General features: G+C 42.2%; 1 protein-coding gene across 2 annotated transcripts in view; it reads right to left on the reverse strand.

Annotated features, from left to right (window-relative positions):
- Positions 1-2,365: 2,365 nt before the first annotated feature.
- CRYZL1 (crystallin zeta like 1) overlaps positions 2,366-23,944 on the reverse strand; it is a 951,914-nt gene continuing 930,335 nt past the window's right edge. For both annotated transcript variants that reach the window (XM_044072955.1, XM_044072954.1), the window contains one exon: positions 2,366-3,007. In XM_044072955.1, the coding sequence (XP_043928890.1) occupies positions 2,908-3,007 (100 nt within the window). In that variant the 3' untranslated portion in view covers positions 2,366-2,907. The remainder of the gene's footprint in view (positions 3,008-23,944) is intronic.

The following is a 23,944-nucleotide window of genomic DNA, read 5'->3' on the forward strand; positions in this document are numbered from 1 at the left end:
AGACAGAATATCTGTCATGTGATCCTGGAACAAACTTGCACATAGGAAGGAATAAAAGACTGTATGGAAACCCCACTACTCCAGGGTCTGACAACAGGAATCTAGCAGTAAAACAAGGTCTGACTATGTAATATCTCTGAAACTGATAACTCCAAGACAAGTCCTGCAACCTCATGCACACAAACTACATTCTAAAAACTGTGGCAGCCACTAAGATCAAACATCACAGTCTAAGCTCAGACACTACACTGTGTCCTCTCCCAACTGGTTAAGTCCATTACCTTTTAGGCACTAAGGACAGGAATGACAAACACTGGTGTGTATTCAGCCCTTCAGTGATCAAGGCAATTCTCTCAGAAAGAGTCAGGGAAGATTTACTCCAATTTATGTTGACCTCTGGGGGCTACAACCATGGCAGTGTCCATTTCCAGGTAGTCCATGAATGGGCCTACAAGAAACCAGACATCCAGGTAACATCTTTATCAGAAAATATAGTCATATAGATTATTATCACTGAAGAAATCCCAAATTATTCCCACTCAGAGTGAACCAAAGGGATCTCCAAAAATGTTGATGTACTGAAAGGCAACCATTATGGCCATTGGCAACTTTCAAGTGCTCTGTGATAGTAGCGTCCCATAGCTTTACCATCTGAAAATGAAAGCAACTGATGTGATAGCGGAAGTATCTTCAATCAAGAATGGGACAGACGTTGTCAGCTACCTTGGGAACCAGAAAAGAAAAAAAAAAACAGACCTTCTTACAAGGACAGGGCAGCTACTACAGTCCTCTTGAGCAGCAAAATCAAGTCAGTGCCTATTCCACAACTGATCTGCAAATGGAGCTCTTTCTTGGAAAGGGCCTGTGAACTGCAAGGCATGAGGATGAGTGACCATGCCTAGAACCCACTGGTCTTTTGTGACAGTTCTGTAAATTGTGGTGAATTTTGGAGAACCACCCACCACCACAATAAGCAGTCTCAGATCAGAGCCAAGACTATAGCAGAACAGTCATTAATGTCATTCTCTGGACTTAATTAGCAAGTGTGGAGGGTAAGGTTCTTCAGAGCATTCCCAAAATGGAAATTAGGCCTCTTACAACTCTTTTGGGATTAGCTAGGTTTAGATGAGGAAGCAATGGAAGTGGGAGGATGGAGGATCTATATGTCCCCCAAGAGGATGGAAGTTTATTTAATTTATTTATTGTTTACTGGGAAAGTCTGACTTGGAACAAAGTCAATTTTCCGCGGAGGCCCAGGAAGAAACACTCCGGATGCATGTCTTTGTAATGTGGGAGGAGACAGGAGCACCCGGAGGAAACCCACACAGACACAGGGAGGACATGCAAACTCCACACAGAAGGCACCCCAGCAGAGAATCGAACCGGAGAGCCTCTTGCTCTAAGGTGACAACGCAACCACTGCATCACTGTGCCATCCACTGAAGTTCACTGAAAAGATCCTAAGCAGGCTATCTAAAGAGCATTTCTCCCAAGAAATAGGCCCTCAAGATATTGTTCCTGATTTTGTCTGTAAGACAAGACAGTCTCAGCTGCACCATCCTGTGCAGACACACCCCTGAGCCTGTAGACCTACTCAGTGCATCCACCTATAAAGCAGAGTGAAATACATGAGAGCCCACAACTCTATATTCCTTATGGTGAGAGAGGGAAGTACATTTTCTCCAGTTCCCTCCTCCTCTACTGATGTACACTATGGATATGGGCTGTATTCCATACTAGCCAAAGATAAGCTCAACACCTGAAGGAAATGGGGAAACAGTTGAACACTTACCAACATTTTAAAGGCTCAGGCCTTGATTTACTACTTGAATGCTTGCCTTAGTGGTAATGCTACAACTTATGGCTGGGGCTACAGGGAGGACTCATTTGCTGGTTCCCACACAAATGATCCGTCTGGTCACAAAGTAGGTTAAACATTTCTTTATGTGGTACCTTTATGGAGTAAAATTAAATCACTGTCACCTGCCACAGTCTTTCAAATACTTGTCATTTCTGAGATGATAAAGGCTGTGTTAATGCAGGTAATGGTTTGTAAGCTGATAGTGAAGCAGACACTCAGTGTGCTGATAATTAGGAAAAATGACTTCATCAGTGACAGGAATCTCTCCAAATATAAACTACTATACTCTATATCAGTTTTTGCTTAGTTATGACTTCAAAATTAAGGACAATTTTCCATAGTGATACTATTTTCAAGAAAAAAGTTATCAGATAATCATATATACTTTTTTTTCTGATAAGTCATCTAAATGTACACTTTAGTATTATTTATGGAATGCAATTACCTGCTCTGTCTCAAAACTACAAACTTTAGAAAGGATACTACAAAATTCCCAGACAGAAATCAGTGAGGTACAAGTTTATCAGTTCATTGTATTTTTTATAGTTACATTAGACAATATCAGGAAACAAAAAAGTACTTTAAGCTTCAACTTTTATACAGAAAGGCAACAACATTATCTGGCAAATGTCCGGTCAACAAAGTCAGTGCTTCTTTGACTTTAAAAAATACACAATATGTTTAAAATCACTGATACCAATAATGACAGATCAAGCACTGCTGAACAACTGTCTAAATACATTCTTAATCAGTGATTTTATTATGTAGGATCAAAAGTCCTGAACAGCTTTAAGTCAGGGCCTGAGAATACTCTGACCAACACAATTTTCCTTAGGGATTGTGTCAACAACATAACACACACAGACATCCCAAGTGCCCTTCACCCAAGCACTGTGCCTTTATACTGATGTTTAACTTCACACAGAGTTCTCTTGGAAAATATTAGGCAACAAAAACAGTATTCAACGGGCTACTCTACAAATTCTGAAGGATTCTTGAATGTAGACATTGGCAAGTCTTCATTAACGTTTGCAAACTGAACATGATTAGAGCTGGATAACCTGCTTCTTTCTAACATGGTTCTTCTGTACCATTTCCATAGAAACCACTGCTTCATACAAAGGAATGGGCTCATCTAATAGTGGCCTGAAAGAGAGCAAATAACAACACAACTTTAATTTGTATGACTTGGTGGTCAGAATATTCTGTTTTAAGTAGCAGTGGCAACATGTATCAACTAAATCTCATTCTTTCCAGAACAGAGTACAAAATGTGAGCCAGTGTCTCACAAACTAAATACAAAGCAAAAAGCTATTATTTAAAAGATGCTGTTTTGTATTACAAAATAAAAAGTACAGCTGTGTTTTGTAGATGAGTATGTCATGAAATGTGGACGGGCTATACAATAGCACATTTCTGTTGTCTACCTAGATAATTACCATTCCAATACCATACTTAGACTCTATAGTTTTCCATGCAGAGTTACAGTGTAGCAAGAACTCTAGGAATATCAACTCACTGATGAGTTATGTGAACACATGCAGCATATATACTTTGGGGATATGTAATCTCTTATCTGATCAAGTTTTGATGCCAACAGATTAAAAAATAAAGAAAATATTCAATTCACCTTCCCTAATTTGTGATGTAGAGGGATAAAGCCCTTACTATGCCTCAGATGACCACAGTTCAAGTAGTGTTAGGCACTGGAAGATCCAAATAGTGGTTTGGGTGTGACTGACTTTTGCCAATTTGCTCATCTCAGGGAAAGAGAGAAGTATTTCCCGGTCAGCTAATGCTTCTAGCAAATGGTTCCCTGCTGCTGGCCACTGAGCAGGGCAATGTCTGGTGATGTCAGCTCTAAAGATGCATCCATGTGGGAGAAAAGACACATCAGGAAAAGGGCGTTGGATATTACATGGTAATATGGCACTGATTACACTACATGGGTTGGGGTTTATGATCCAACAGAAACTCCCAGCTATCTGAATTAGTAAAAGATTCGCTGGAGAATTGGTAGTGCAGTGAAAATGTATGAGCCTTTCGGCAGGCCCTGGTGCTACAGGGGAGGTTTGATGGTGAAATTGGCTTTCCCCAGTGGCTCATCAGCTGCCAAATGGGACGGTCTGTGACATGGTACTGACAAGTCACTCAGTGGGTCGTAAGAGTGAAGTTAAGGCCAACAGTCCTCAGACAGCTATAACAAAGAACACTCATGTCTGCCTGGAAGATGGCCCCCTCCAGACAGGCCACACTGTGAGATTGGGTCAAATTTTCAGGCAGGAGAATAAATGTGTCATGTTCAACTGGAGGGTGGGGTGGGGGTGATGGCTGACAGGTATGGTTACAAAAATCCCTTAAGGGAAAAAAAAAAAAAAAACACGCGTCACCATGATGAAATACAACAAAAATGTTCTGCATTTCTTCACCCAGAAATTAAGACAACCATTATAGGTAAATAGGTTCATAGGTAGGGTACTAGGCCATCTGCCCGAGGGCATTTATAAGCCTAGCCAGAGTGTGTTGACTTTCGCCGCCCCATTTATCAATTAACTGATCCTCTGTCAAGCAGAGCCAATGAAGTGATCCCAGGGGTGTATTTTCTGTTACCCATCTACTCGTCAAGGTTTCTCTTGAAAAGTGTTATTGAAGGGCTCTGCCTGATGTAATGTGAAATTTTGTTCTAAAGCATGGGGAGTCTCTGTGACAGGAATCTATCCCTCCAGCATGTTCATTTATTGTTGTGGCGAGGTTTAGCTCACTAGAGTGTGTGGCTCGCAATGACTTGGATTTCTTTAGGTGGAGCATGTCCATAAATTCTGAGTTGGACATGGCTTTGTAAGTCAGGCAGAGATCACCTCTGAGTAAGCGATATGCTACTGAGTACAGCCGGAATTTTTTCAGTCGGGCTGCATAGGATATATGTTTGAGACCAGTAACCCTCTTGGTGAGGTACTTTTGTGGTCTTTCCAGCTGCTTGAAGTGTCTTGTCTAGTACATCCCAAATAGGGCATTGTACTCTATGATGGGTCTAATGAGTGACGAGTAGAGGGGCACTATAACCTCTTTATTTCTAGATGCGAACCCTTTAGTAATTAGATGGGCCACATAGAAGTATTTCCTAACTACTTTGGCAATATGATTGTCAAAGGAGAGATTACTATCTCTTATTACCTCTTCTGTATTAAGAGGGCTGCCACCTATGTGGTAATTCGTGGGCATTTTGTTTTTCCCAAACGGGATGACTATTCATTTTTTGGCATATAGCTTGAGGCCATGACTTTGACACCAGGTGTCCATCTCAGTAGGATATCCGTGTCAGCCAGAGAGTCAATTATGGCTCCCAGTTTGCAGTCATCGGTGAACTTGGTTAGCCATAGTCCTCCTGTGTTTGCCTGTACTTCTGAGAAGTATATGCCGAACAGTAAGGGTCCCAGGACCGAGCCTTGTGGGACAGCACTTGTGACTGGTTTATAGTTGGACCTGGAGCCCGCTATTCTTACCGTGTGAGTTCTATCTGTAAGCCAGTTGGCAACCCATCTCGTGACGTAGGGGTTTATGTTCAGGCTGGTGAGGTTTTCTGTAATACCCGAGTGGGGAAAGGTGTTGAAAGCCTTGGCGAGGGCAAGGTAGGCTGTGTGAACTACCTTTCCCTCATCTATGGCCTTGGTGACTGTCTCGAAGAAGTCAACCAGGTTTAGTAGGCATGATCTGCCCTTAACAAAGCCGAACTGGGTCGGGTCAAGTGTTTGGAGGTTCCCAATGTCTTTGTTAATGAGTTTCATGATGATGCACTCCATAGCCTTGCAAACCAGGCTAGTCAGGCTTATGGGGCAATAGTCACCAGGGTCAGTTGTGGCCCCTCCTTTGTGGAGAGGAATAACCATTGCTGAGCACCATTCTATGGGCACATAGCCTGTGGAGAGGCTAAGGTTGAACAGCATGTTTAGGTGGGGGGTTAGTTCTTTCTGTAGTTCATGCAAGACACAGCCTGGGACACCATCTGGTCCCATTGACACTGTTTTTTGGCTTTTGAAAGGGCTGTTTTCACCTGTGCGTTTGTGATTTTTGGGACGCTACACTTTTCCGGTATCGTTGTGGGCCCTTTTGGAGGTGAGAGGGGGGTGAAGTTTGCACTGAATCTATCTGCCAGGATGTTGGCAATATCAGTAGGTTCAGTATATTTTGTGCTATTTTGCACTAGTTCAGTGCATATCTGTGAGTTGCCACTCAGATTCTTAACATAGCTAAAGAAGGATTTGTGGTGATCTTTTGAATCTTTGGCTATTTTTCTTGCGAATTTAGCCTTGGATGATTTCATGAGGGACCTCAGTTTCTTACCGATACTGATCAGGGATATCTTTCCTTCTTGGGATTTGCTTTTTTTCTGAACTAGTTTCCTCCTTCTATTGTATAGCCTATTTATTGCAGGGGTCCACCAAACTGGTTTCTTTCTCTTAGAGGAGTGAGTGTTGGTTTTGCTAGGGATGGCACGATCCATGCATCCTTGTAGGTGCTCATAGAGTGCATTTGTAAAGGTTTCTGCATCTTGGGCAGCATTTTCCTGTAGCGTGGGGGCTGTGAAACTTACCACCTCTGTCTTAAGTAAAGTGAAGTTTGCTTTAGAAAAGTTTTTTACTGTGGTTTCCTTAGTTGGGGGGTGGTGGTGGGGTGTGGACATCCAGAGTGATTAGCTTATGGTCTGATCTAACCAGTGATGGGTTGACCTCTGGTGTGGAACACCTGTCTCCCATGTTGGTGATGACCAGGTCCAATATGTTTTCACCTCTGGTAGGGGAGTTTACCAGCTGATCCAGGGCATTTGAGTTAATGAATTCCAGGAAGCGCTGGGCCTGGGAATTTGTACTCAAGTAATTTTCCAAGTGAATGGTAGGGTAATTGAAATCGCTCAATATCAGGGTGTTTGGTAGGACCTTCATGTTTTCCAGTGTCTCCAGAAAGGTGGAGTGGTGGTCCTGGCTCATGGTGGGTGATCTGTAGCAGGCCACAATTTGCATTGCAGATTTGCCTGATGTTAGTTGCACATGGATGATCTCAGATATCATGCTGTGCCACTAACCTGGAGGTGTAGGTATCCTTGATGAATATGGATACACCCCCTCCTTTTGTGTTTCGTCCGTGTTCTGTGGCTGAAAGTGTGGTACAAGTTGTAGCCCAGTAGCGCTGGGGTGCTCTCTGGAGCCTTGAACCAGGTTTCAGTTACTGCACAGATGTCGACATTCTCAATACTGAGGAGTGCTTCGAGCGTGTGCATTTTGAGATTTAAACTCCTGGCGTTCAGTAGCATAACCCTCAGGTTTTTTGTTAATTGTGCTGTTTACGGAGGTGGGTTTGACTTTTGAGCCTTGCCTAAAAAAGGCACTATGGTGGCAGCAGGAGCCTTGGCCAGTATTCGAAAGCCTAGGCGTGACAGTTGCAGGCATTCTCTTGTGAAGCAATGCGGCTTGTCAAGCATGTCGTCCCAGGCCGACAGATACTGGATCCCCTTTGAATGACACCAGAAGCTTAGCCAGTTGTTGAAATTGATCATTTTTTCTTTATACGGATGTATCATTCTTGGTGAGGGCAGGATGCTACTCAGGGTCAAGGTCATACCAGCCTGGGCTACATGATCAGAGAGCTCTTCCATGTCTCTTTTCATGTAGTCCAGTAAGGTACGTCTCAGGTCATTCACACCAACATGAACAATGACAGAGTCATATTTGTACTTGTTCTGGAGTGACCTGAGTGCTTGTGTTATGTGGTGGATTCTGGCTCCTGACAGCCAGCTAACAGTAACATTCTGCTTGTCCAGTCTAGTGAGTGGGACGTCAGTGTGTCTGACTATAGAGTCACCTTTTACTAGTGTGTTAGGTATGTTATTTCGCCTTAAGGGCTGTGATTGTGTGGCACACTGATTTTGTGTTTTATGTGTTGTCTGGTTTGTGACGAGAAGTGCAGGTTGTTTGGGTGTCTGTTTTGGAGGTCTCTGGTGCTTTTGCAGGTTTTTATTTAGAGCCTCCGAGTATGATTTTGTGTATTTATGTGTATTTTTTGCCAGCGCTGTTTTAGTAGGTATGTGTGTGGCTGGAGTTGTGGTGCAGGTGTTAATCTTCTCCTCTTGACTGTCTGTTCCAGTCTTGGGTGGAGACAGCTTAGCTTCCAGTTTGGCTGTATAATTGCATCTCTTGCATATGTTAGTGTTTTGTGGTAGGAGGAGAGGGTTGTCTGTGTACATGAGGCAGTTGTAACATTGCCTCAGGATACCCATATTCACAAGTTGGACTGGAGAGTGCACCTGAAGTTGCCCTTTGGTCATGCCTGAATAGTAGGGTGAGCTGCTTAGTCGCTTGGTTGGTAAAGGGGTGAATAAAGAGCCTTGCCCTGCTGGGCAATCAGTGTCAGGGTATATTAGTGCTTGCTATTAGGTCTGAGCAAGCACTGGGCTGTTAAGATACTTTTTGAGTGCTTAGGTTGAGAGTTAGACTACTTTAAAGTGAAAAACTGAAGAGGAGACTTAGTGGAGCCGGGAATAATTTAACCGTAGCTAACCCACACTTCCCAGTGCACAAAACCGTGCAAACACGGTTTTTATAGTAGGGAAATGAAAGAGATAGAAATTAGCCCAAAATGGCCAATACACTACTAACATCTGGGCTGGAACCACTCCTCCAGGGACAGGTTGCTCAAAGCTCCCCTTTCTCACAGGTGAACAGAGAAACTTCCTGCTATCCAAGTAAGGTATGGGCAACTCAGAAACTATTAACACAGCCCTGAATTCAGCACTAGCCTGAAAACTGGACTATACTAGCTTAGAAAGGCAGGAAACAAGGATTTTTTTTGTTTTTTTTTTTTTTGAAAAGATACAGCAAAAACAGTAAAAAATACACTTAAAACAGCTTTAAATGACTACAAACGATCAGAAAAGGGTATTTCACTTTAGTGTGCAGCCTACAACAGTTAAACAAATTATTTAAACAAAAAACGTTTTAAAAGTGCAGGCAGTCAAATAAGTACAATATGTGAAATAAACAAGCTGTTAAATCACAATAAACCCTGGAAAATCTGCGTTAAGATGGAAAACAGTTTAGTATAGCAAGAAAGTACAGAAAACTGATACTTAATCACTCCAAGGTCTCTCTCCTAAGCTAGAAGGCTTGTATCAGTTTAAGGCTTTCTAGTGCTACCAGTAGGTTAGTTACAGGAAAGATGGGAAGCAAGCGCAGATGTGGTCTTTTAAACCAGAAAGTTGAAAGAGATGGACAAACTGTCCAAATGGTCAATAAACTACAATTTCTGGGCCAAGAACCTCCCCTCTCGTGGTAGACAGGCTACCTAATGCTTATCACTCCCACTGATAAGATAGAAGGCTTCCCTCCAACACAGAAAGGCTTGGGGGGCTCAGAAGCTTACAGAGAGTCCTGAAATACAGCAAATCTGTACCTGGACTAGACTAGTTACAGGAAAGGTGGGGGAACAAGTACAAATGTAGGCTTTTAAGCCAGCAAGTTGAAAGAGATGGAAAACTGCCCAAACAGCCAAATAAACTACAATTTCTGGGCCAAAACTCACTCTTCCCATGGAGGATATGCTACCTAGTTACCACTCACACTGATAAGCTACAAGGCTTTCCTCCAACACAGAAAGGCTTGGGGGCTCAGAAGCTTACTAACAGTCCTGGATACAGCAACTCTGTAACTGGACTAGGCTAGTTAAAGGCGGGAAACAGGCACAAGTGTGGCTTTCAAACCAGAAAGTTGAAAGAGATGGAAAAAAAAACTGTTCAAACAGCCAATAGCTACAATTTCTGGGCCAGGGACCACTCCTCTTGTGGTAGATAGGCTACCTGATGCTTACCACTCCCACTGATAAGCTAGAAGGCTTCCCTCCAACACGGAAAGGCTTGGGGGGGCTCAGAAGCTTACAAAGAGTCCTGGATACAGCAAATCTGCACCTGGACTAGACTAGTAACAGGAAAGGCAGGAAACAAGTACAAACACAGGCTTTTAAATCAGAAGGTTGAAAGAGATGGAAAAGCTTCCCAAACGGCCAATAAACTATACTTTCTGGGCCAGAAACCACTCCTCCTGTGGTAGATAGGTTACCTAGTGCTTACCACTCCCACTGATAAGCTAGAAGGCTTCACTCCAACACAGAAGGGCTTGTGGGGCTCAGAAGCTTACCAACAGTCCTGGATACAGCAAATCTGTACCTGGATTACGCTTGTTATAGGAAAGGCGGGGACTAAATGCAAAACAGGTTTTAACTAGAAAGCAGAAAGAGATGGAAAAACTGCCCAAAAGGCCAATGAACTACAATTTCACGGCCAAAACCCACTCTTCCCATGGTAGATAGGCTACCTAGTGCTTACCACTCCCACTGATAAGCTAGAAGGCTTCCCTCCAACACAGAAAGGCTTGGGGGGCTCAGAAGCTTACCAACAGTCCTGGATACAGCAAGTCTGTATCTGGACTTGACTAGTTACAGGAACGGCAGGAAACAAGCATAGAATTTTTTTTTGTTACAGAAAAGCAGCTAAAACAGCAGTAAATACAATTCAAATTGTAGTGCAGGCCAGCACACCCACGCGTGTAGCAACACTACGGCAAATACAGTTCAAATAAATGCAATTAAATTAACAAATGACTAAAAAACAAGTGCAGAAGGCAGTAAATTAGAAGGCTACTAACAAGCAGTAATAAGTGCAGAGTAAGAGCGACTGAACAGATAACAGCACGCAGCAGAGTAACTAAGACAGTTACAGTAAGAGCAGATGAATAAGATATTTTATATATATATATATATATATATATAATTTTTTTTTTTTTTGAAAGAAGGAACAGAGCAGGGTTAAGAGGCTACAGGGGTTGTCCTTCCCAAATGCTCTCTTTGTACATGGTAGGAGTGCCTGAAATCAGAATATGATCTCACTGCACTCAGTTGAGTGAGCAAATGAAATGGGCCCAGGAGGAGTATCCAAATACAAATCTACCTGCCTCAAACCTTGTCATAAAAAGTAAATGCCAGTAAAAGCTGTATACTAATTTCATCATTAAATAATATTTGTAAGAGTTTATATGTCACTTATGTCAAGTATATAAGTATATATCAGTGTGTTTTGTGTTGTATCTTTCGGCTTTTCCCGGTTAGGGGTCGCCACAGCGGAACTCCGGTCCGCTAATGATTGGCAGTAGATTTTTACGTACCGAGTTGCCAGCCCTGATGTACAACCTTCAATGAAGGTACGCCCATTCACGCATGTCTCCACACAGAAGACGCTTTAGCTGAGAATCGAACAGGACAACATCTTATTGTGAGGCGACAACGCTACCGCAGTAGCACCACCACGGTTTTATCAGTGTTTTCACAATTATAACTGGGTCTCCAATCAAAGCCAACTCAATATTTGTTCAACCCATGGTTTTAATTAATTTATTAGCATGTATTGACTGTGATGGTTTAACTGGGAAAAAAAATGTTAGAGGAGGCCAAGGGGAAAAAAGATCCATAAAGATTACAGTTTGGATAAACACAGAAACTTTAACTCAATACAATTTGGTTACAAACAGAAGTCTACCAATCATAGGGTGATGGGAGTAGTTTCCCCAGGCACAAGGTGTTAGGAGGCATGATTAAGGAAGTGCAGTTCCTGCATTCTTTTCTGTACTGGCATTTGGGATGCATTTCCATTTTCTAAAAATATACCAATTGTTTTAATGGCAGTGGGATGCAGTTCCACAGCCTGGAAAAATAAGAATAATAAAAAAAATCTAATGAAGATCATTTATATTTTGTTATGTTGAGTAGTAGCTTATCTGTTGAGCAAAATGATCTATTAGGAGAATAATACTGTTGTAGGATGGTATTCAAGAAAGGGCAATATTCTGGTTTAAAGAGAAGATTATGAGTGGTAACTAGTTTTGAAACGGTTGGGGAATAAGAAACTTCTGGCCAGCAAAGTTGTTTAAGTGCTTAACAGTGATGAGATTTGTAGGGCATACCATGAAAGGAGATAGTGCTAGCACAGCTAGCTGCAATTTTGTAAATAATATGTCATTTGTAAATATTAACATGATTTGTATAGAACTGTGACAAGGGGATATACTGCCAGCAGAGCTGTCTGGAATTGTGTAAATGGTTGTGTCATTTGGGAATGTCAACATGCTTCATTTAAGATGCTTGTGTTACAAATGTATTAAAACTGCATGTCATGTATATATCAAATTATGTTTGAACAGACGTGTGTTGAAAAAATATTTTATACAGTACTGAGCTTAAAAATGGATCCACAGTGTGTCCTTCTGGAAGAGAACAGAAATGTACATACACTAGTGTAACTGTTTAAATGTATATATTTTAACAATGGAATCTGGAACACGGGGGCTTAACTTCGTACCAGCAAAAATTCAAAAAAATAGCTGCAATTAAATTACTTTATATAGCAAGAAACAATGTCTATACTAGGGGGCTCTCTGTGTTGTCTTGAAGGAGAAATAATTACTAGGCTTGCGATGTGGAAGTGTTTTATTGTTTTATGACTTCCAACAGCTGCACAGATCTGAGGAAAAGCTCTTGTCTATGTATTTTCACAGGTGGCAACTAAATACTGCTGGCATTCAGCAGTGGATGTTTTAGATGGGATAGAGTCAAATGACAAGAAATTATGTCATTCTGCAAGCTATTCCAACAGTAATATTTGAGAAGTCTTTTAGTGAGAGAGGGAGAACATTCTGAAGTCTGTCTTAGACCTGACCAGAGGACCCATTCACCACACATTTGCCGTGCTCTGAGTAAGTTTCTAGGTTTTAGTAATTTTCTTGGATACAGTCAGAAATATAGCAAAGCTTAATTTAGATGTTTTTTCTTTATTTATTTATTGGAGACTGTCCTGCAAAGTTGTTTTAAACATTTCCTGTGATTTTGAACTCTGCTGTCACTGTAAATATATACTGGGTATTTTCTTGTTCTTTTAATATTTATTATTAAATGTATTTAAACCTTTCATTGTACCTGATCTATCTAGAGATATTTAAGTTCTGAGAGTACTTGCATATTTACTTGGCAACATTGTGCGGGCCACTCCTAATAGCCTTGCTCTTGGTCAGACTACCATTTGTATTGATAGTAACATTACACAATAAGATAGGACACCCTTTGTTAAGGGTCTTAAAGTAGCTGATAAGGAGTGGCTGGTAGCAGTGATAACTACCTTATAGTCTGGGCAAAACGGGGGCATAGCTAGTAAACCTGTGCCAGCCTTTCCCAGGTGTGTGTGTGTGTGTGTGTGTGTGTGTGTGTGTGTGTGTGTGTGTGTGTGTGTGTGTGTGTGTCTGTGTGTCAGCTACTTGAGCAGGGACACAAAGCACTGGTTGGACAGAGAGGGTGCTGGAGGTCTTGGCTTGCTCTCTCAGCTGAGATCTCAACTCTATAGCTGTGCCAGTGGGGGGGGGGGGTCTTATTGGGGATCTGGAGAAAGAGGGAGAAACAAGCCCCGGACTGACTGTGGTCTCTGTGTGCTCTTAAGGGAAATTGTACTTGATACAGAGAGCTGAATCTGGAAATACTGTGCATGTACCTGCCATGCTCTCAATGTATGTCCCCCATTGGTGCTAGTGGTGAGGACTGAGGCTCCTTGATTACTGGTTCGGTGGTGGGGCGTCACATTTATTGATTAGCAGTGGTGGGATATCCCCATATTGGGATTCAGTGGTGTGGATACTGAACTCCTGTAGCCTGTAAACAGTGGTCACTAAAGAAGGTGTTTGTACTCAATCAACCACATAGTGAACATTCAGAGTTTCATATCACAATAATTTTATTTTTTGTTACCACAGTTAGTCAGGGAGAGCAGGCAAGGATGTCAGCAGAAGAGTATGGCAAGCTGACAAGGAGCCAGTTGACTGAGATGTGCCAAGACAAAGGATTGGTGCATACCAACTGGAAGCAGAAATGATTGCAGCCTTAATCACAGCTGCATTACAGACCAGCAACCAGGAGGGCAACTGGACTGGCCTTGGGGGATGTACAAGTCGCAGAGAATCGACAGTTCAACTTTGCCTCAGAGGACTTAAAAATTCATCTGGAGTTAGAGACTTGAACTGGAGGCCAAACGTTTGGAAATAGAATCAGCAGAGAGTCTGAGATGTCTGGAGAATGAAGAAAATGAGGGGCAAAGACAATATGAAAAGAAAATGCTGACTCTTCACCAGGGTCATGGAGTTAATGGGGAAGGGAATAACCAAATCCCAGAAAGAACAAAGGTCAGTAAATGTCTTCCATAATTTACAGAGGGTGATAATTTCGACAGTTTTATTCATATGTTTGAAAGGTTATATAAACAGTATAATATTGACAAAGGGTTCTGGGTACGGTTCCTGACTCCCTTACTCCATGGTAAAGCTGTTCCTGCTATTTCTAAATTGTCTGACACTGACTGCTTAAATTATAATACTGCTAAAAAATGTTTATAAGAGTGTTTTAAGTTAACACCTGAAGCCTATACAAAAATGTTTTGTGAGCATAGATGCAAAGCAGATGAAAGCGTGTGTGAATATATTGCTGAGTTAAGCACTTATTTTCATACATGGGTGGGTGGATGTAAGGTCACCACTTTTGAATGACTGGCAGACCTTTTGGTGAGGGAACAAGCCCTTAACACTTTGCCTGAGGACATGCGCATCTGGTTAGTAGATAGGGAATGTAATACCACAGATGAGTTGGGGGAAAAAGGGTGACCTATACCTAGCAAGCAGGGCATCACTGAACAGGAAAGGGATACCCAGTGCTGCTCATGAGTCTAAGGGAACCCTAAGGTGGGCAGCCTAAACCACATCAACAAACTCCACCAGTAGCAGGGAAAGCCACTAGTTCAGGTACATGGCTAGGACCAAGGGTTAAATGTTTTAAATGCAACCAGTGAGGCCATGTAGCATATAGATGTCCATGGAGGCAAGGTGAGGAACAAAAGGTGGGAGAGCCAGTAAGTGGGAATGACAGAATGCCAAGCAGTAAGTTGTCTGGAGACAAGGGTTCCGAACTATCAAAACACGTTATATCCTATCTTAGTAGATGGGAAACAGGCCACTTCTAAGAGACACAGCCTCTGACCTAACTGTTGTGAAGCCTGCAATGGTTAAAGAGGAGCACTACTTGCTTGGGCAGTCTACTCCAGTCAGAGCTTTAAGAGGGATCCCATTCCAAATACCTTTGGCTAGCATTCACATTGACTGGGAGTGTGGAAAAGGAAGCAAACAAGTAGGTGTGTTTGAGGATATCCATGCAGATGTCTTGATAGGGAATGATTCTGATAATGCAGTACTTGTGTGCATGCAGAGGCATGTAGTCAGGCTTGAAGACAAGCATGTGGGTCTAGTAGCTTAGGGGGGATCCAGACAGACTGCACACTTGAAGCCAGGACTGGTGAGGTGGCTACTTCAGGGAGGGAGATACCCTGTAGCAGTGAGACAATGTGAGCCACAGCTGCTTGTGGGTACTGATGTTTCCTTGGAAAGAGTGACTGCAGGGCAGAGGTGAGCAGTAGTAATACCCAGACTGACAGTGAGGCACCATTGTCAGAGAATACCAGACTTCCTGTGGAAAGGCAGCTGGGAAGGGTTACCAAGACAGAGTTGAGACAAGCTCTCAGATCCTACATTACAAGGCCTGAGGGAGATAGCCAGTGAGGCACCTGAATGTCAAGGAAAAGGGGAATCTGTATACTGGGACCAATGGTTACTGTATAGAGAGTGGACCCCTGAAGGAGGGCTAGAGGGTGAGAATACAGCAGTTGGTAGTGCCCAGAGGCTACCGTCTGGCACTTTAAGCCACAGCCCATGATATTCCCTTTGCAGGTCATACGGGCATAAAGCATACAAAGATGTATTATGCAGAACGTTTATTGGCCTGGGATTTCCAAGGATGTAACAGGGTACTGCAGGACCTGTGAGCAGTCCCAAAAGGTAGGCAAGGCAGGAGACAAGCTGAAAGTTCATTTGATGCCTTTGCCTGTGATTTAGGAGCAATTTCAGAGGGTAGCTATGGATATTGTGGGTCCCAGAGTACCTCAAGTTACACAGGGAAGAAGTATGTCCTAGTGGTCGCAGATTACACTACCAGATACCCTGAGGCGGTGGGTCTCTCTTCCATCAAGGCAGAAAAGGTGGCAAATGCTTTGTTAGAGATTTTCAGCAAGATAGGTTTCCCAAAAAAAATACTGACAGAGGTGCCAATTTCATGTCAGACCTGGTGGCTTGTCTGTGGAATCACTGTGGGGTGAAGCACCTAAGGACCACCCCCTACCATCCCCAGACTAATGGTCTGGTTGAGAGGTTAAAGTCTACACTAAAGACAATGCTACAGGCATGCAGACTAGTTTAAGATGGAGGAAGACAAATATCTGCCCCATCTGTCTGCTTACAGAGAGGTACCCCAAGAATCCACAGTTTTTTCACCCTTTGAGTTGCTGTATGGGCATAGGGTGAGGGGCCCTCTAGATTTGATTCATGAGGAGTGGGTTGGTGAGTGTGAATCCCACAAGGAGTTTGTTGTGCATATGTACTAAACCTCAGGACAAGGCTCAGAGAACTCAGGGGTTGGCCCAGGAGAACCTGGCAGAAGTCCACCAGCAGAAAAAGGTCTGGTATGATAGGGATGCTCAAGCTAGACAGTATGCTGTAGGACAGCAGGTTATGGTTCTCATTCCTGTCAGATACAACAAACTGCAGGCAGATTGAGAGGGACCCTTTAAAGTGGTAAGGAAGGTCAATGATGTTAACTACATGGTAGATCTGCTAGGCAGGGGCAAAAGCTGTACCATTTTAACATGATGAAACCTTACCATGATACGGAGGCCCCGGTGCTAAGTATTTGCAGTAGAAGGCAGGAGGAGTCTGAGGGGGGGGGGGGGAATCTATGGCTACATGGAGTCAGATGGCAAAATCCCAAGTTACTACGGTGGAGCCTTGGGTTACAGGCATATGACAGGACAGTGCAGCACTGTACTGGGGTCAGAAATGCCATTGCAGCTGGGATCTCAAGACAGGGAATGCAGTAATGTATTCCCATGTAGGCAAGTCCCTCTCAAGCAATGTTTCTCATGGGTCACTTGAAAAACTAGCTTGAGTCTTCGACTGGGGAAGAAATGTCACAAAAGGAGATACAGCCAGCACAGCTAGCTGGAATTTTGTAAATAAATATGTCATTTGTGAATATCAACATGATTTATATAGAAGTGTGACAAAGGGAGACACCGCCAGCACAGCTGTCTGGAATTGTGTAAATGGTTATGTGTCATTTGTGAATGTCAACATGCTTCATGTAACATGCTTGTGTTAGAAATGTATTGGAACTGTATGTCATGTACGTGTTGAAAAGATATTTTATAAAGTACTCAGCTTAAAAATGGATCCACAGTGTGCCCTGCTGGAAGAGAACCGAAATGTACACAAAATATACAGTGGATGTAAAAAGTGTACAGACCCATGTTAAAATGCCAGGTTTTTGTAATATATAAAAAATGAGGCCACAATAAAACATTTCAAAACTTTTCTTACCTTTAATGTGACCTATAACCTGTATAATTCAATTGAAAAAACAAACAAGTCTGTTAGGGGAAAAAAATATAACAAAAATAAAAAAACTTACAATAAGCTGGTTGCATAAGTGTGCACACCCTTAAACTAATACTTTGTTGAAGCACCTTTTGATTTAATTACAACATTCAGTTTTCTTGGGTACACACCTGCCATCAATTAAAGAGACTCTGATTAACCCCAAATTAAGTTCAGCTGTCTTAGCAGGATTTTCCTGACATTTACTTAGTTGCCTGCTACAGCAAAAGCCATGGTTTGAAGATATCTTACAAAGCATCAAAGGGATCTCATTGGTGAAAGGTATCAGTCAGGAGAAGGGTACAAAAAAATTTCCACAGCATTAGATTTATAACTGAACACAGTGAAGTCACCAAAAAGTGGAGAAAATATGGGACAACAGTGATGCTGCAAAGAACTGGATGTCCCTTCCAAAGTGATGAAAAGACAAGACAAAAATTGATCAGGGACGCTGCAAAGAGACCTACAACAACACTGAAGGAGCTGCAGGAATTTCTGGCAAGTACTGGTTGTGTACTAGATGTGACAACAATCTCGCATATTCTCCATATGTCTGGACTATGGAGTAGGGTTGCAAGAAGGAAGCCTTTTCTTACACAGAAAAACATCCAGGCCCGGCTAAAATTTGCAAAACAATACTTCAAGTCTCCCAAAAGCATGTGGGAAAACATGTTATGGTCTGATGAGACCAAAGCTGAACTTTTTGGCCTCAATTCCAAAAGGTACATTTGGCAAAAAAAACAACACTTTGCATCACCAAAAGAACACCATTCCCATGGTAAAGCATGGTGGTGGCAGCATCATGTTTTGGGGTTGTTTTTTTTCAGCTGGAACTGCGGCCTTAGTCAAGCTAGAGGGAATTATGAACAGTTCCAAATACCAGTCACTTTTGCCCCAAAACCTTCAGGTGTCTGCTAGAAAGCTGAAGATGAAGAGGAATTTCACCTTTTAACATGACAATGACCCCAAACGTATCCAAATCAATAAAAGAATGGCTGTACCAGAAGAAAATGAACATTTTGGAATGGCCCAGCCAGAGCTAGAGAGAATACTTTTGGCCTTTCACGGTTAGGGGTCACCACAGCGGATCTCCGGTCCGCTAATGATAGCAGTTGATTTTTATGTGCTGAGTTGCCAGCCCTGACGCACAACCTTCAACGAAGGTACGTCCATTCACGCATGTCTCCATACAGAAGACGCTCTAGCTGAGAGTCAAACCGGTCAGCGTCTAGAGCCCAGACCTAAATCCAATACAAAATCTGTGGGGTGACCTGAAGAGGGCTGTGCAAAAGAGATGCCCTCACAATCTGACATATTTGGAGTGCTTTTGCAAGGAAAAGTGGGCAAATATTGCCAAGTCAAGATGTGCCATATTAATAGACTCCTACCCAAGAAGACTGAATGCTGTAATTAAATCAAAAGGTGCTTCAAAGTATTAATTTAAGGGTGTGCACACTTATGCAACCAGCTTATTTTACTTTTTAAAAATTTCTTATATATTTTCCCCTAACAGATTGGTTTGTTTTTCATTTGAATTGTACAGGTTATAGGTCACATTAAAGGTGGGAAATGTTTTGAAATGATTTATTGTGATCTCATTTTTTTATATCACAAAAACCTGGCATTTTAACAGGAGTGTGTACACTTTTTATATCCACTGTATACATTTAAACAGTTACAACAGTGTAACAGTGGAAACTGGAACACAGGGGGTTAACTTCATTTCAGCAAAAATTCAGAAAAATAGCTGAAATTAAATTACTTTATGACAGCAAGAGACAGGATGTCTATACTAGGGAGCTCTCTGTGTTGTCTTGAAGGAGAAATAATTACTAGGCTTTAGATGTGGAACTGTTTTATGACTTCCAACAGCTGTACAGATCTGAGGAAAAGCCCTTGTCTGTGTATTTTCACAGGTGGATGCTAAATATTGCTAGCTTTCAGCAGTGAGGGTTTTACCTGGGATAGACTCAGATGACAAGAAATGATGTCATTCTGCAAGCTATCCCAGCAGTAATATTTGAAATATTAATTTGGGAAGTCTCTTAGTGAGAAAGGGAGAGCATTCTGTAGTCCATCTTGGATCTGAAAAAATGACCCATTCACCACACATCTACCTTGCTCTGAGCAAGTTTCTAGGTTTTGGTAATTCTCTTAGATATAATCAGGAATATAGCAAAGCTTAATTTAGATGTTTTCTTTATTTATTTGAGACTGTCCTGCAATGTTGTTTTAATCATTTCCTGTGATTTTGAACTCTGCTGTCACTGTAAATATAAACAGAGTATTTTCTTGTTCTTTTAATATTTATTATTAAATATATTTAAACCTTTCATTGTGGCTGATCTGTCTAGAGATATTTAAGTTCAGAGAGTACTTGCATATTTATTTGGTGACACTGTGTGAACCACTCCTAATAGCCTTACTCTTGGCCAAACTACCATTTGTATTGATAGTAACATTGCACAGTAAGATTGGACACCCTTTGTTAAGGGCCTTAAAGTAGCTGATGACAAGTGGCTGGTGGCAGTGATAACTACCTTATAGTCTGGGCATAGCTAGTAAACCTGTGTCAGGCTTTCCCAGGTGTGTGTGTGTGTGTGTGTGTGTGTGTGTGTGTGTGTGTGTGTGTGTGTTTGTGTGTGTGTCAGCTACTTGGACAGGGACACAAAGCAATGGTTGGACCAAAGAAGGTGCTAGAGGTCTTGGCTTGGTCACTCAGCTGAAATCTCAACTCTATAGCTGTGCCAATGGGGAGTCTTACTGGGGATATGGAGGAAGAGGGAGAAACCAGCCCCGGATGGACTGTGATCTCTGTGTGCTCTTAAGGGAAATTGCACTTGATGCAGAGAGCCGCATCTGGAAATACTGTGTGTGTACCCGTCATCCTCCCAATGTAAGTTCTACACTGGTGCTAGTGGTGAGGACTGATGCTCCTTCATTACTGGTTCAGTGCTGGGGCATAACAGGTTAAGAATCAATAGTTAATGATAGCAAACATACACAGTATATTTTGGGTGGGCTGAAATTACATTGGTCGCACTTCACTGATTGTATTAGCGGCAGGTCAGCACTATCATTCCAATATTTTGTGTAGTTTCTTGAAGTACAAGGCTGATACATATTTTACAATTGTGAATGAAAGTGTAAGACAACTGTAAGAAAAAAAAAATATATATATATATATACACACACACACACATTATATATATATATATAAATAAAGATATATATATATATATATATATATATATATAAAGATATATATAAAATAGTGAAATTACTTATAAGATTATAGGTGGGAGAAAATCCATTTGCAGAAAAATGCAGTAATGCAGAGGAGGTGAAAAAATAAGAGAACTAAAAACTGTCCTCCCAGGAGCTACTGCTACATTTTCTGTGGAACAAAACAGAAAACCACTAGAGAAGCATGGCACCAAGTACGTGAACAGTGCTGTAACACTAAAATTAAGAATTATAATTTTGTATGGTTCCAACAGGAGCACTGACTTGCTGTTATGTGCTTGGGGAAAAAGCTAAGAACTAACTTCATGGGATTGCTACTCTGATTAACAGCAAAAGTATGTTATCTGTGGGCACAGGCTGGCTAGAAACAGAAATTGTCATTTGTTTTTTCAACACACCTGAACATCTAAATTAGATTGAGTACTTGCAATAGATTGATTACAGGATAACTACGTTTTCCAGAATGCAAACCACTTAAAAGCACAAAATCACATAATCCAACATGGGCAGCAGTGCAACAACTTGCACAATGCTGAAGGAAATAGTTTACTGTTATGTTGTATCCGTTTGGTTAGAAATTTGATTTGGTACTGGTTTACAATAAAAGGAGTAAACACCGATAGCAATAGGTGACTGTTGGAAAGGACAGAGAGAAAGAATGAAAAGTAAGAGAAAAAGACAGTTACTGAAAAGGAGCTACAGCTCTTTTACTGCCTATGCAGTTAACAAATATACTCTTTTCAGACAACTAGGGAGGGAAGACCTATGTCAGCAAGGCAGAAAAGAACTAGGAAGAGACTAAATCTATGATGTGATTTACGAGAAATACAAGAATGAAGTGTAACTTTAGAACTAAATCTTGACATCTGAGAAGATCATAATTCTCAGTAGTGCATGAAACTTTAGCTGTCTCAATATACAATAGGTTCATAGGTTCATACTAGGCTATCTGCCCTAGGGCATTTATAAGCCTAGCCAGAGTGTGTGTGGCTTTCACCACCCCTTTGGATGAGAATACTATACCCATTAGTTTGCTGTGCCTCTGTCCAGCAGTGATACAGAGATGATTCCCGGGGTAAACCTACGATCTCCCATCCACTCGTCAAGACTTCTCTTGAACAGAGTCAGTGAGGGGCTCTGCCTCACATGGACTGGGATTCTGTTCCATAGTGTAGGGAGTCTCTGGGTGATGAATCTGTCCCTCCAGCACGTCCTATTTATATCCGTGTTGAGGTTTAAGTCTCTTGCTACCGTGGCTCTGGTGGATTTGGATTTTTTGAGGTGGAGCATGTCCATTAATTCCGGGTTGGACATGGCCTTGTATGTCAGGCACAGATCACCTCTGAACAGACGGTATGCGACTGAATAGAGCTGGAGTTTCTTCAGTCGGGCATCGTATGACATATGTTTGAGCCCCTTTATCCTTTTGGTGAGGAACTTTTGGGGTCTTTCCAACTGCTGCAGGTGTCAGGTAAGGTACATTCCGAATGGGGCATTGTACTCAATCATTGGTCTGATAAGTGAAGAGTACAGGGGTACAATGACCTCTCGTGATCTGGATGTGAATCCCTTCATGATCAGGTGGGCAATGTAGAAGGTCTTCCTAACCACTTTGGCAATGTGAGTGTCAAAAGAGAGGTTACTGTCAACTTGAGTCCCCAGGTCCCTGATATCTTCTTCCGTGTTTAATGGATTACCACCTATGTGGTAATTAGGGGTTACCTTGTTTTTCCCAAAGGGTATGACTATACATTTTTTGGCATTTAGCTTAAGGCCATGGCTCTGGCACCAGTTATCCATTTCTATGAGACCTTTCTGGAGGATGTCTGTGTCTGATGGAGTGTCAATTATGGTGACCAGTTTGCAGTCATCTGCAAATTTTGTCAGCCACAATCCCCCTATGTTTGCCTGCACTTCAGAAAAATAAATGCCGAACAAGAGGGGGCCCAGGACTGAGCCCTGTGGGACACCGCTCGTGACCGGCTTAGAGTCTGACATGACACCAGCAACTCTAACCCTGTGTGTTCTGTCCTTGAGCCAGTTTTCAACCCATCTTGTGACATATGGGTTTACATCTAAGCTGGTGAGCTTTTCTATGATGCCCGAGTGGGGTATTGTGTCGAACGCTTTTGCTAGGTCAAGGTAGGCTTTGTGAACTGCCTTACCCTCATCAATGGCCTTAGTGACTGTTTCGAAAAAGTCGACCAAGTTCAAGAGGCAGGATCTGCCCTTGACAAAGCCAAATTGGGTAGGATCCAGTGTCTGTAGGTCCCCAATGTCTTTATTTATGAGTTCCATTATGATCCTCTCCATAGCTTTGCAGACAAGGCTCGTCAAGCTTATGGGGCGGTAATTTCCAGGGTCCGTAGAAGCACCGCCTTTGTGGAGTGGGACCACAGTTGCCATACACCATTCTTTGGCACGATCCTGTAGTAAGGCTAAGATTAAACAGCAGCCTTATGTGTGGGTTTAGTTCCTCATTGAGTTTGTGTAGCACACAGCCGGGGACACCGTCCAATCCCATTGATGCTGTGTTTTTTGCTTTAGAGAGAGCAGCTCTCACCTGGGCATCTGAGATGCTTGGGAGGCTAGACTCTGGTGGGATAGATAGTTCTCCTTTTGGGGGGGAGGGAGGGGAGAAATTTGCACTGAACCTGTCTGCCAGTATGCTGGCAATGTCTGTGGGTTCAGTGATTTTTTTTATCATTTTGGACTAATTCTGAGCATATCTGTGAGTTTCCACCCAGCTTTCTAACATAGCTAAAGAAGGCTTTATGATTGTCTTTTGTGTCATTAGCGATTTTTCTCTCAAAGTTGGCCTTGGATGATTTTATGAGTGATCGTAGTTTTTTGCTAGTATTGATCAGAGATGCCTTCCCTTTTAGGGATTTTGCTCTGTCATGTAGTAGCTTTCTCCTCTTGTTGTAGAGTTTGTTTATGGCTGGGGTCCACCAGACTGGGCGCCTGCCTTTGGTGGAAAGGGTCTTGATTTTATTAGGGATTGCTTGATCCATACATTCCTGGAGGTGCTCGTAGAAGGCATTTGTAAGGGTTTCAGCAGCGTGGGTTGTGGTTTCCACTGGCTCGGGGGCCTTGAAGGATACCACTCCAGTCTTAAGAAGTGTGAAGTTTGCTTTTGAGAAGTTCTTCACTGTGGTCTTTTTTGCTGAGGGTGGGGGCGGGATGTGGATCTCCAGTGAGATTAATTTATGGTCTGATCTCACCAATG

The sequence above is a fragment of the Protopterus annectens genome, chromosome 5.part1 (assembly GCF_019279795.1).
Source record: "Protopterus annectens isolate FY-2018-M chromosome 5.part1, PAN1.0, whole genome shotgun sequence".
Lineage (NCBI taxonomy): Eukaryota > Metazoa > Chordata > Ceratodontiformes > Protopteridae > Protopterus > Protopterus annectens.